The following is a 14,809-nucleotide window of genomic DNA, read 5'->3' as shown; positions in this document are numbered from 1 at the left end:
AGTTGGTCCTTGTTGGAGATCTAAATAGCAGAGTAGGAAATGATTGTCAGACATACAAAAATATTTGGGGAAAATTTGGAGAAAAGAGCAAAGTTAATAATAATGGCAAATATCTGTTGGATTTCTGCTCAGGACATGGAAGGGTTATTACTAACACTATGTTCCAAACATAAAAATGTGCACAAATTCACATGGAGAGAAGAGGCAAGGAATAAGAAAAGTCTCATTGACTATGTTATTGTTGATGTTTTCTCCCTGGTGCAGGACACCAGAGTGTACAGAGGATTTGAAATTGGAAGCGATCACTATTCAGTCTTGAACAGGATAAAATTGAATTTCATATTGAAAAGAATAACATGTAAGAAAGTTCAGCGGCTCTCAAATGTGAACTGTAGACTAAAATACGCGATTATTGAAGAAAAAATGAAAGAGTTTGAGAACAGGAACCAAACATTAGAGATTCAGTGGCAAGCTTGAAGAAAACCCTCATTGATCCAGCAAGAGAGGCATGTGGTGAGGTTGTCTGCAAGGATAGAAAAATCAGAACTCCATGGTGGACACAGGAAGTTAAAGAGGCAGTGAAAGAAAAGAAGAAAGCATATCAAAAGTTCCTAGCAAATAAGTCAGCTTTTGCTCTTAGAAAATACAGAGACAAATGTAAGAAAGCGAAACACTGTGTAAAACTAGCTAAACAAACGTTATGGGAGGACTTTGGCAAGAATATAGAAAATAAATATCAAGAAGGTGGTAAGATATTCTGGAGATTGTTGATGAAGCTTAGAAATGGAAGAAAGAGTGCTGTAAAAGGAGTTAGAGATGATAAAGGTGACATGAAAACGGGAGAAAAAGATATCCTTGAAGTATGGAGTAATTACTTTGAAAAACTGCTAAATAAAACAAGCAGTGATGACATCACAGTGATAAAAAAACACCGACCATGCATGCAGTCAGGAATACATATCCATACTTGAAGTAGAAAAAGCAATCAAAGGCTTGAAATGTGGAAAGGCAGCAGCAGTAGATGATATTCGACCAGAAATGCTGAAATATGGTGGTAAAAAAGTCTTACAGTGGCTGCACTGCATAGTTCAGAAAGCCTGGAGAGAGGGACAAATTCCAGATTATTGGAGTAGAGCTCTAATAGTACCCATATATAAAAAGGGAAATAAAACTGAATGTGAGAATTACAGAGGTATTTCCCTACTGAGTGTTCCTGGCAAAATCTATGCAAGTATACTTGAGAAACGGTTGAGAAGAATTGTGGAAGAAAACCTTGGTGAAGAACAAGCTGGATTCAGGCCAAATAGAGGCTGTCAGGATCAGATCTTCACTTTACGACAAATAGTTGAGAAAGCATGGGAATATTACAAAGATCTGTATTTAAGTTTTGTCGATCTGGAAAAGGATATGACAAGGTGCCAAAAGAGAAGCTATTCAATATGCTACAGTTATATGGTGTCAATAGGGCATTATATCAAGCAATACATAGTCTTTATTTGAGTTTAAGTCAGCAGTTAGAATTGAATGAAGTACAGGAAGATGGTTTAATGTTAAATCTGGTGTGAGACAAGGATGCATTATCCTCTCTGGTATTCATTATCTATATGGATCACATTATTAAGGTAAGTGGTATTAAACATGATATCAGAAATGGAGATTTTAATGTCAGTTCTTTGCTTTATGCGGACAATGTTATACTTATCAATAAATCCACTACCAGTTTGGAAGATTCCCTGATTAAATTGAATAACTGTTGTAATAGATATGGTATGAAGGTCAGCATTAAAAAGACAAAGACAATGAAAATAGGTAGAATTGATGAAAATGTTAACTGTGTTTTGAAAAAAGAACCGGTGGAACAAGTAAAACATTTCAGCAACTTAGGCACGATTTTTAGTGAAGATGGGAAATTAAATATGGAAATAGACAACAGAATCAACAAAGCTGGTATGGTAAGAAGTCAATTGAATAAAATCATATGGAATAAGAGAGAAATTAGTCGGAACACTAAGTTAGCTGTATACAAGACAGTGTTCAAACCAGTTTTAACTTATGGATCTGAGAGCTGAGTCAGAAGTAAAACACTTGACCAAAGACTAGAGACCGCAGATATGAGAGTCCTGAGAAAGATTAGAGGCGTGAATAGATGGCATTAACGGCAATATCATATTAAAAACAAGGATATTAGGAAAGAACTTTATGTCGGTCAGCATCCAGGAATGCATTAGCAGAGCTAATCTCAAGTGGTATGGTCACTTAAACAGAATGGGCGAGGAAAAATTAGCAAAACAAGTGTTCTCTGCCAGGTTGGCAGCAAAACGACCTAGAAGACCAAGATATAAGTCGACTGATATGGTACAAAGTGCCTTAGACGATAGAAATATAAGATCTGATAATGTTGGAGTCTTGACAAGTAACAGACTAATTTGGAGGAAAATTATAGATAGGAAGTTAGTAATGATGTAAATTTTTCGTGTATTACTATCACATCCTGTACATCCCTGGAGGGTACATGTCAGGAATTTGATGATGATATTCTTATCAAATTTCGTAATGTTGAAGAGAAGAGACACGAAATCTTGTATGACGTTTATGTTCTTTATGTTTTCTGGTGTATATTGACAACCAAGGAGAAGACATATATAACTACTGTAGGAAATCACTGATTATTCATATTATAACAATCATTAAGGCCAAAATTCAACCTGCTGTAACTCTGGTTCTATGCTGAATATTATCAATTAGCCACCCTGTTTAGCAGAGGCATCAAACAGGATATGCAATGCGTGATGTGAAAAATTAAATTCTATTAATAAAAAAAACTAGAGCTTTTTGAATATATAAATCATAGTTCTTTTCTAAATCACTTAGGGAATTGAAACAACGTAGATCCGAATAAATTAAATTATACTTTAATAAATATTTCCGATATTTCGGCAATGTCACATTGCCATTTTCAAAAGGAACTTACAAAAAGGCAGTTGCACAGGCACTAACAATACAGTAACTGAGAATGAAGATATGAAGCTATCGTTCTCCTAGAAGTCCTGATGGTGCCCTCTGGCGGGCTAAGTAGGCGTTCTTGGCTGTTGGGCTGAAGGTCTGCTGATGTATGCCTCACAGATTTGGGGCAGTCGCATACAACCAAATTTGTTGAAGTTTGGAGAGTTTCTTAGGGCAGAGGCTGATTCCATAAATAATCTTTCGAATTTATATTTGCTCCGGTGTATTACTGTAGCTTTCTTCCACCGTATTCTGCGGCGAGTATCCAGAGCATGGTCTGCAAGACCAGAATGGCTATACTTGTAAAACCGGATGTAGTCCTTGTGTTCAGAAATTCTGATATTCGCTGTCCTGCCTGTTTGGCCAAAGTACGACAGTTTACAACTGCAAGGGACCTGGTATACACCAGGTAGGTCTAGGGAAAGTGGTTGGTCTTTGGTAGAGCGGATAAGGGATGCCAATTTTCTGTAAGGTCTGTAACAGGAGGTGAGGTCATGTTTTTTTAGAATTATGGTAATTTTTTCTGAGGTGCCTCGGATGTAGGGAATGGTGATGGATTTAGAGTAATCTTTTTTGTGGAGGGGGGAGGAGGGGGCTGTGGTTTGTAGGTTTTAATATTTTTTGGATTTTTTGGGGGGGTAGCCATTGGCTGAGAAAGTGTTGAGGATGTGATTTAGTTCAGTGTTAAGGGCTATGTCGTTAGAACAGATTAGTTTAGCCCTGTTGTATAGTGTTTTTACCACTCCATATTGTTGTGAGGGGGGGGGGGGGGGATTGTTGGTGGATGTATCTGCCTGTATGGGTGGGTTTTCTGTAAACTGAGAAAACCAAAGTTCCATCAGGCTGGCGGGTGACTAGTGTGTCTAAGAAAGGGAGGCAGTTGTTTTCCTCTTTTTCCAGGGTGAACTCGATTCTGGCATGTTGGTTATTTAAGTGTGTAAGGAAGGAGAGGTGTGTTTCAGAGCCATGTGGCCAAATAGCGAACACATCATCGACGTAGCGAAGCCATATGGTTGGTTTTTGTGGGGCAGAGGCTAAGGCCTTTTCCTCAAAGGTCTCCATAAAGAAATTGGCCAAGGGTGGGGGAGAGTGGTGAGCCCATGGCTGTCTCCTCTATTTGTTTGTAGAATTTTCCCTGCCAAATGAAATAGCCTGAGTTCATTGTGAACTGAAATAGGGCTGAGATATCGGGAGAAAATTTAGCTTGGATTAGCTCTAAAGTTTCCTTGAGTGGGACATTTGTGAATAAGGAGACGTCGAAGCTGACCATTATGTCAGTATGTTGGAGTGTAAGGTTTTCTATGCTGGCTTTGAAGTGGGCTGAGTTTTTTATGTGTGATGGTGTGTTGCCAGTATAGTGTGTGAGCTCTTTGGCCAAATGTTTAGCTAATTTGTATGTGGGGGAATCAATGCCATCCACTATGGAACGTAATGGCACATTTTCTTTGTGTATTTTTGGGAGTCTGTAAATACGGGGGGGGAGGGGTATAGAGTTAAACGGTTTTAATCTGTTGGTAACTTCTACAGGCCAAGAAGTGACTTTTTTAAGGAGCCTGTGAAGTTTTCTAATTTGTGAGTTGGTGGGGTTGTAATTGATAGGGAGGTAAGTAGCCCGATCTAATAGAAGAGCATTCAGCTTACCTTTGTAGTCCTTTTGGTTAAGTACTACAGTTGCATTTCCCTTATACGCTTTGGTGATAACTAATTCTTTATTATTTCTCAATTCCTGTAGGGCTTTAAATTCCTTGTTTGATATACTGATTTTGGGTGGTTTTGCTATGGAAAGGACACAAGCTACATCCAGTCTTACACTCTTGGCGATTTGATGTGGAAGGTGGCGGATTCCTCTTTCAATCTGGATCATAATATCCTCACTTGGTATTTTTCTGGGAGCAATGGCGAAGTTGTGGCCAACAATGAAGCCTGAAGCTCTCAATGTGCTTTCATGTGGCCACAACTTCGCCATTGCTCCCAGAAAAATACCAAGTGAGGATATTATGATCCAGATTGAAAGAGGAATCCGCCACCTTCCACATCAAATCGCCAACAGTGTAAGACTGGATGTAGCTTGTGTCCTTTCCATAGCAAAACCACCCAAAATCAATATATCCAACAAGGAATTTAAAGCCCTACAGGAATTGAGAAATAATAAAGAATTAGTTATCACCAAAGTGGATAAGGGAAATGCAACTGTAGTACTTAACCAAAAGGACTACAAAGGTAAGGTGAATGCTCTTCTATTAGATCGGGCTACTTACCTCCCTATCAATTACAACCCCAACAACTCACAAATTAGAAAACTTCACAGGCTCCTTAAAAAAGTCACTTCTTGGCCTGTAGAAGTTACCAACAGATTAAAACCGTTTAACTCTATAACCCCCCCCCCCCCCGTATTGACAGACTCCCAAAAGTACATAAAGAAAATGTGCCATTACGTCCCATAGTGTATGGCATTGATTCCCCCACATACAAATTAGCTAAACATTTGGCCAAAGAGCTCACACACTATAGTGGCAACACACCATCACACATAAAAAACTCAGCCCACTTCAAAGCCAGCATAGAAAACCTTACACTCCAACATACTGACATAATGGTCAGCTTCGACGTCTCCTCCTTATTCACAAATGTCCCACTCAAGGAAACTTTAGAGCTAATCCAAGCTAAATTTTCTCCCAATATCTCAGCCCTATTTCAGTTCACAATGAACTCAGGCTATTTCGTTTGGCAGGGAAAATTCTACAAACAAATAGAGGGGACAGCCATGGGCTCACCACTCTCCCCCACCCTTGGCCAATTTCTTTATGGAGACCATTGAGGAAAAAGCCTTAGCCTCTGCCCCATAAAAACCAACCATATGGCTTCGCTACGTCGATGATGTGTTCGCTATTTGGCCACATGGCTCTGAAACACTCCTCTCCTTCCTTACACACTTAAACAACCAACACACCAGAATCTAGTTCACCCTGGAAAAAGAGGAAAACAACTGCCTCCCTTTCCTAGACACACTAGTCACCCGCCAGCCTGATGGAACTTTGGTTTTCTCAGTTTACAGAAAACCCACCCATACAGGCAGATACATCCACCAACAATCCCCCCCCCCCCCCTCACAACAATATGGAGTGGTAAAAACACTATACAACAGGGCTAAACTAATCTGTTCTAACGACATAGCCCTTAACACTGAACTAAATCACATCCTCAACACTTTCTCAGCCAATGGCTACCCCCCCCAAAAAATCCAAAAAATATTAAAACCTACAAACCACAGCCCCCTCCTCCCCCCTCCACAAAAAAGATTACTCTAAATCCATCACCATTCCCTACATCCGAGGCACCTCAGAAAAAATTACCAAAATTCTAAAAAAACATGACCTCACCTCCTGTTACAGGCCTTACAGAAAATTGGCATCCCTTATCCGCTCTACCAAAGACCAACTACTTCCCCTAGACCTACCTGGTGTATACCAGGTCCCTTGAAGTTGTAAACTGTCGTACTTTGGCCAAACAGGCAGGACAGCGAATATCAGAATTTCTGAACACAAGGACTACATCCGGTTTTACAAGTATAGCCATTCTGGTCTTGCAGACCATGCTCTGGATACTCGCCACAGAATACGGTGGAAGAAAGCTACAGTAATACACCGGAGCAAATATAAATTCGAAAGATTATTTATGGAATCAGCCTCTGCCCTAAGAAACTCTCCAAACTTCAACAAATTTGGTTGTATGCGACTGCCCCAAATTTGGGAGGCATACATCAGCAGACCTTCAGCCCAACGGCCAAGAACGCCTACTTAGCCCGTAGTAGAGGGCACCATCAGGACTTCTAGGAGAATGATAGCTTCATATCTTCATTCTCAGTTACTGTATTGTTAGTGCCTGTGCAACTGCCTTTTTGTAAGTTCCTTTTGAAAATGGCAATGTGACATTGCCGAAATATTGGAAATATTTATTAAAGTATAATTTAATTTATATTCGGATTTACGTTGTTTCAATTCCCTAAGTGATTTAGAAATGCATAACCAACGTATAAGCCTGTCTACGAGAATAAATCATAGTTCATCTCCTCCTCTTCCTCCACAATGATGCTGCACAATGCAAAGCAGGTTGCATCGCTTAGACAGTTTTCAACCTTATTTAAAATGTAGCTGTTTCTTATGTTTATGAAGATTCTTTGATAAATTTCATCTAAATAGACTCATATGAACTCTTGGGAGAATTCTTCCTAGAGATATTTCCAAGTTACTCCCTGATTGATCTTGAGTAAATTTGGAATGTACATTTCTTTTGTTGTTTAAGTTCCAATGAGGATTTCAATCTAATCAGATGACAATCATTAAGAGGAACTTTGGTAAGATAGTTTAGACCCATTAGAGACAACTGCAAGGGTCAATCACTCAACCAATTTCGATCAATTTGTAATACTGCTCTTTCTAACATTGTTAAGGTATCATAAAAATTCAGGCAACTGAAATATAGTAAAGTGGAGTGGGAAAAGGTTTCCTGTCCTGCACAGACATCTCTATAAGTCATATTATTCAACCGCTACTGACAAACGTTTAAATATATATATATATTTTTTTTTTTTTTTTTGTTGTTGTTGTTGTTGTTTTGTTTTTCCTCTCACAAAACTGGACCAAAGGGAATGGCAGAGATGTTAGGGAAAGGTAAATAAAATGTCACAGGCACAAATGCAGGTCACATCATTTCAACTGATTGTGATAATTATTCTAAACCATTTTGCCTACTTTATCTAAAAAAAAATAATATCTCATTAAAAAAATCTTTTATGTAAAAAAAAAAAAAAAAAAAAGTGAGCCAAGTACTAAGAAAACAGGAATGGGCTGCATTTTAGAAGTGGCTATATGGATGACATTAATGTTTTATCTGCTCCTCTGGCATTCAAGCAACACCATACCAGCAGAAATATTATAACTAATTAAAAATAATGCCAATAAAATAGCCACTTCTAAAATGTTCACCGATATTTTGTTGCCTCTGTACTTGGCTCTTTTTTTTTGTATATACCGTATATAACTTTACAACAACTGCAGGCCTGCAAACATTATCATGTTACTTTGTATGCATGTTTCAGCACTGTGTGAATTTTAGTTTAGTTGTTATTATTAATTTCAATGTTATTATTTATTTCTTCATTATAACTCACAAAATTTAGCTGACAATTTATGTTGTAGTTATATAATGCTGCAGTTCATTTTAAATTTTTGTCTCCCATCCCACTTTTATTTCAATCCTATGTACTATATACTACACACAAATTCATATAATAAAATAGCATTAGAAAAGTCACCTTGTGCAACCTTTGCAAAATACACTCCATCAGGGCCTGCTTCTTGTTCAGGACTAGCTGGGGCACTAGCAATTGCATCTAAATCATCTAACATTAATACAGATGGCTGTCGATGTATCAGTTCTGAGCAAAGTACTTCCCATTTCTTTGCAATATTTTCAACACGTTTACCTAGAAATTTAAACAACATATTTTGTTAAAAAAATTCTAAAATAAATGATTTTTGCTTTAATTAGCATTCTTTTATTTCAATTTTTTTGGGGAAAAAAAAAAGATGTTTACAGTAATCCTTTTCTGTTTGTGAATTTTCTTTTTATAAGCCACAGTTATGGGAAACAAACAATGCTATTTTTGAATGTGGTGGTTTCACAATGTTAATACATACTTCTTTAAAAAGAAGCAAAGCCTCTTCCATACAAAAATTATTTTACACTGGTCGAATTTCATCTACTCCTGCTGCCTTTCGATATTTCAGGTTTTTGATGATATTTTCTACTTCAAATATGGATATGAATTCATGACTGCATTTCTATTGGGAATTTTCTACCACCGTGCTAACATTGTTTGTTTCACTTAGCAGCTTTTCAAAGTAATTACTCCAGACATATAGAATATTTTTATCTTCAGTTTTCATGTCACCTTTATCATCTCTGATTCCTTTTACAGTATTTTTTCCTCCATTTCTAAGCTTTTTTTGATAGTCCCCCAGAATATTTTGCTACTTTCCTGTTATTTATTTGCTGTATTTTTAAACAAGTCTTCCCATGACTTTTTATTTAATTATTTTTAAATAGTGCTTTGCTTTCTTACATTTTTCTCTAAGAGCACAAGCTGACTTACTTGCCAGGAACTTTTGATATGCTTTCTTCTTTTTCTTGGCTGTTTCTTTAAATTCCTGATTCCGGAGTTCTGATTTTTTTTTATCCTTACAGGCAACCTCATCACATGCCTCTTCGGCTGAATCAATCAATGCTTTTCTCAGGGTTTGCCACTGAATCTCCAAGGTTTGGTTCTTGTTTTCAAACTCTTTCATTTTTACTTCAATGATGTTTGTTTATCTGATTCTATAGTTCATCTCTGAAGCTGATCAACTTTGATTTGTTTTAAAACTATCTTACACACTCTTCTTTTCACTACGAAATTTAATTTTATCCTGCTCAAAACTAAATAGTGATCACTTCCTATTTCAAATCCTCTGTATACTCTTGTGAAGCCTAGTCAACATGAAATTCTGTCATGTTATACCAGAATATAGTTTGGTTGGCTAAATCACAAATTGCCAGCCATCCTCATTCGTTCAGTATCTGGGTAGATACCTAACAGGGTGCACCACAAGAAGGTGAGGATCAGACATTAAGTCAGTTCTATTCATTCTTTAAAAGGTTACGTGGAGGTCTCCTCCCAGTTATACAGCTTTGACCCTTAAGCACTCCTAATTGTGCACTAATGGTATAAGAAACATAGAATATACTGAACTTTGCAAAACAATAAGGAAAAGATTAGAGAGAATATAAGTCATTTCAATTATTTGGAATACATGAACATGAAAAGTAAATATAATCCAAGATCTAAGCAATTGGGCATCTACTAAACCAGTGGAAAACAAGATGAAAGCAAATATGGTGTTGTTTTTTTTATTAACAATAAAATAAAAAATAAGGTAGAAGATGCAAAATTCATATCAGAAAGAATCTCATAAATCACAATAAGACTAAATAAAAGATATACCCCCAAGGATATTGCAAGCTAATCTACCTACAAGTAGCTAAATGGATGAAGTAGAACTTGTTAATAACCAAATACAATATTTAGAAAATGGTAAACATTATTTTAATATTCTGATCGGAGATTTCAAAAAAAAGACAGGAAAAAAGAAAAATCTGAATGTGTGGGAATTAATGGTATTGGCACCACACATGAAAGGGGAGAAATGTTAGTGGAATATGCAGAAGAAAGAAAGAAATCTATAAATAATGACACTTTTTTTTTCAAAAAGAAACCCCAAAATAAATGGACCTGGAGATATCCCGAATGGAATTAACAAGAATGAAATTGATTATATATTAACAGATAAACCATACATGGTACAAAATCTAAATATTATAAACAAAGTCAGATTATGCAAAGATTAGGCTGAAGCAAAACAACAATAAAACTAGGAATGGAAAGAAACCAAGAAACATCTTACAAATATTGGAAATAAAAAGAGAAGAACTTGAAGTAAATTTAGAAAAAAGACATTAAAAAATTGACCTAATTTCAAGTACTGAAAATTTCAACAGTATCTTAACAAATAATGCTGAAATTCAAAAATAGCAAAAACAAGTAAATTTTTTTAAAAAAAGGAAACTAACTACCTAATAAAAAAAAAAGAAGAAACATGAAACAGGATGCACATGGCATAGGAAACATAGAATATACTGAATTTTGCAAAACAATAAGGAAAAGATCAGAGAAAATATAAGACATTTCAATACAAAAATGATAACTTCAAAAAGTAACAATTATTATTATTTTTGATTATTATTACTAGGGTGGGCTACCCCCACCCAGCGCCTAAGGTGCCCAACAACCCTGAGTTCCGGACCGGTAGGCCAGTTCTCCTTGAATTCTGATGATTCGAATTTTGAAGACTCCAAAGGGGGGGGGGGGATCATGTATCTTTTTAGCACTTTTGTGTCATGGCAACCTTTTCTTCTTCCCATTCCTTCAGGACCCTGCCTGTACTGGAATACAAATTAAACAACTAGGTGAAAGCAATACTATTAGACTTTTTCTTTCTCTTTTTTTTTTCTTTGTTGTTGATATTGCTGCTGTTGTCGTGCATATATCATTTTACTACATCTTTCTTACATCTCATATTCATTATACCTTGTTTGAGATGGCTTAACAATGAAAATGATCTATTAGTCTCAGACTGAAATATCTGTTGAAAATAAAATTTTATTTTATATTCTTGTGTTTATGTAAAAAAAGATGCAATAAATTATAGAACACTCTCAGGAATATGGTAATGATAGGAAAAGTTGATTACATGCGAATTTAGGAATGGTGTTGCCAACAATGAGGTCTAGTCTTCAATAATTTGCTTTCATTTTAGGATAAAATTATTACTACAGCAGAGAAACTCAATGTCAATATAATTGGATCATGAGTAGCTCAACAGTTATGCTAAGAGTTCAAGAGGGTATATGAAATCACTCATGCAGTCTGTTTTTCTTCACTGGCTACATTAAATTATGTTCAGGATGTAGGAAAGATATTTCTAATGAAACATATAACAATTAATGTAAAATATATTCCATAGGTTCTGTGCCTTATTCGTAGGCCAGAGGTGGTCTGTCCGATATCAAAAATGTGCTATATTAGTATAAATTAAAGATACCAAGAAATTATATTCTTGGTTTAATCCTTTATCCAAGTGTAAGCAAACAAGTTTGTGCCTGAACTATTTTCAGGACTGGGGCAACTCATATAAAGAAACTAATGACTTCACATTACTTGCCTTAGTATCCCATAATGCAAAGCACATATCCTTACTGACATGTATAATGCTATGCATTATGGGAAGGGTCACTACCCAAACCAGCTTCAATGAGGTCTAATCAGTGGGAGCCTGACTCAGAAGTGATACTAAGGTTGAAGTAATGCAGAAATCATCTTTTTGTATACGAGTAGCCAAAAGATGTCACACATTATTAAAATACTCTGGATTAGAGATAGTTATTGTGAATATTTCCACTTGGTTATACTATAAATTAAAGAAACTAAGAAATCATATTCTTGGTTTAATCCTTTATCTAAGTGTAAGCAAACAAGTTTGTGCTTGAACTATTTTCAGGACTGGGGCAACTTATATAAAGAATATAGAATACTAAGGCAAGTGATGTGAAGTCATTAGCTTCTTTATATTAGTTTTCCCAGTCCTGAAAATAGTTCAGGTGCAAACTTGTTTGCTTACACTTGGATAAAGGATTAAACCAAGAATATAATTTTTTGGTATCTTTAATTTATAGTATTACCAAGTGGGAAAACTTACAACAACGTAAGTTTTTCCACTTGGAACAATGTGCAGCAAGTATGAGAATAAAATAATTTGAATCAGTACGGTAACGAGGGTAAGAAGCACCTGTGGCAAGTGTCTAACTTGCGCCCCCCCCCCCTTAACCCAAAAATCATAAGGAAAAGATCCTTATGATTTTTGGGTTAAGGGGGGGTTAAGCACCCCTCAAAACAAAAATTTTGAAAAATTTAAATGGAACAAGTTAAATTTTACTAAATGCAATATGTTAAATACTTACTATTAACTCCATCGAAATGAGTTGCAGTGTGTTGCAGAATTTGTGTGCCTAAAGCAGCATATTGCCGAATTTAAAAATACAATATAAAATAGCGGACTTTTATATATATTTATTTATTTTTAACATTTTTTACATTTTGCACACCAAACCTAGTTGTGCCCATGGCGGACACCTCTTTCGGCACGCCCTCGTTATGGCACTGATTTGAATAGTTCAAGAAATCACAAAATACATAAGTCATTCTTATAACTGGATTAAATGAAACTTAAAAAGAGTTTTCATTTTCCTTCTGTTTACAAATGAAGACTATGTTACACCTAATTTATAATTAACTACATTCAGACTCTCGCCTCTTACATTTTCCATTTAAGTTGGGTTTATAATCAAGTTTAGTTAGTGTTTAAATGATATCACGATTTTTAAATGGATTTTTTTTAAATTAAAATTTATACAAAATTTTACGTTTTTTAACTCTAGAAACAAATAAATACATTATGAACTTGATATTAAGGAAACTGATTCATGTGTTACCTCTTAAACTTTTACAATCTGACACATGAATGTAAACATAAAATGGTGGTTCTGTGAGCTCCCGACATAAAGCTTTTGCAACTGTTGTCTTTCCTACACCTTTTGGTCCACAAATAAGTAAAGCCTTGCCTGAACCTCCACTTTCCTTAAGATGTTGTGCCACGGGTCCCAAACCAAGTTGAAATTCTAGAAGTGTTAGTGCCTTGTTTTCAATTTCTTTTATACCACTATAATTAAAGGGAAAAACAAACAAATAATTGCATTTTTTTTGTTTACTGTTTAAGTAGTGAAATCAAATATACCATGATAATATAATATTAAAAAATATATCTGACATGAAACATACAAAATATCATAAATGCATATCTTACATATTGTATTCAGTGTTGAAAAATATCAAAATAAAGATAACATATCCATTAGATTTTATAGATAAGTAGCAAAAAAAAAAAAAAAAATCACTTTATAACAGTTTTGAAAGTGACTAAGAACTTGAAAGAAACCTATGGCATGCGCGATGCCCTGAAATCTTTTAAATAGTGTGTGTTACTGCCAATGAATGAATTCTTGTAAAGACTTGGTCACATTCAAAATTTTGTAATTGTTGGAAGTTTTTCCACTTGGTTGTACTATAAATTAAAGATACCAAGAAATTATATACTTGGTTTAATCCTTTAACCAAGTTTAAGTAAACAAAGCTTGCACCTGAAGTATTTTCAGGACTGGGGCAACTCGCATAAAGTGGAAAAACTTCCAACAACTATCTCTATCCAGAGTATTTTAATAATAAGGTGTGACACCTTTTGGCTACTCGTATATGAAAATATGACTTCTGTATTTCTTCAACCTTGGTATTACCTCTGGGGGCTTCCACTGATGAGACAGACCTCAATAAAAGTCGAAACCAGTCTGGGTAGTGACCCTTCCCATAATGCATAGCATTATACATGTCTGCAAGGATATGCACTTTGCATTATGGGATACTAAGGCAAGTGATGTGAAGTCATTAGCTTCTTTATACAAGTTACCGCAGTCCTGAAAATACTTCAGGTGCAAACTTTGTTTGCTTACACTTGGATAACGGATTAAACCAAGTATATAATTTCTTGGTATCTTTAATTTACAAAATTTTGTAAGTTTTGAAGGCTAACTCTGTTTTGTTACTTAGCTATAAACATAATGGGTATTTACGTTTATAGTTTGAAATGAGCTGTGGAAAAATATGAGTTAGCAATTAATTCCCATGGTCAAATCTAAAAATAATTATATAATTATTACAACTTAAAAATGAGCCTACTTAAAAGTAAACTTGGGTTTACCTAGATACAATCATTTATCATGAAATTACATTTCAATCTGCATCTTGCAATAAAAGCAGTCACCAATCAAAGCAATGGAAAGCTCCAGTACTGTTGCCATGTGGCATTTACTAATTCTACTTATTGTACTTCTATTATCAGACTGCACAATATTCAATAATGCAGCATGAAACAAAGTGATGATCTACTTTGTTCTAATGTATTAACAGAAAATTATTCCAAGGTGCATGTATTATGTTTGTCAAAGAAGTACAGGGTTGACAGGATCATATTTTCACTTCTTTTCAAAAATAGTTAGGAAATCATGGGAAAGTAGCAAGGATCAGTATATGCAAGTTTTG

General features: G+C 35.4%; 1 protein-coding gene across 4 annotated transcripts in view; it reads right to left on the bottom strand.

The window, feature by feature from the left end:
- The window catches only part of LOC150099961 (peroxisomal ATPase PEX1-like), a 324,099-nt gene that overhangs the window by 177,137 nt on the left and 132,153 nt on the right, over positions 1 to 14,809 (bottom strand). For all 4 annotated transcript variants that reach the window (XR_016549251.1, XM_090402786.1, XM_090402787.1 and 1 more), the window contains 2 exons: positions 13,150 to 13,376; positions 8,318 to 8,488 (listed from right to left, as the gene is read on the bottom strand). Coding sequence is in view for 3 of the 4 variants with exons in the window: in XM_090402786.1 (XP_090258912.1) it covers positions 8,318 to 8,488; positions 13,150 to 13,376 (398 nt within the window). In the remaining variant the exon portion in view is untranslated. The remainder of the gene's footprint in view (positions 1 to 8,317; positions 8,489 to 13,149; positions 13,377 to 14,809) is intronic.

This window comes from Typopeltis vanoorti, chromosome 13 (assembly GCF_054136105.1).
Source record: "Typopeltis vanoorti isolate ZY-2024b chromosome 13, IOZ_Tvanoo_1.0, whole genome shotgun sequence".
In the NCBI taxonomy this organism is placed as follows: Eukaryota; Metazoa; Arthropoda; class Arachnida; order Uropygi; family Thelyphonidae; genus Typopeltis; species Typopeltis vanoorti.
Note: the sequence above shows the minus strand (reverse complement) of the source record. Positions and strands in the feature narration are given on the sequence as shown.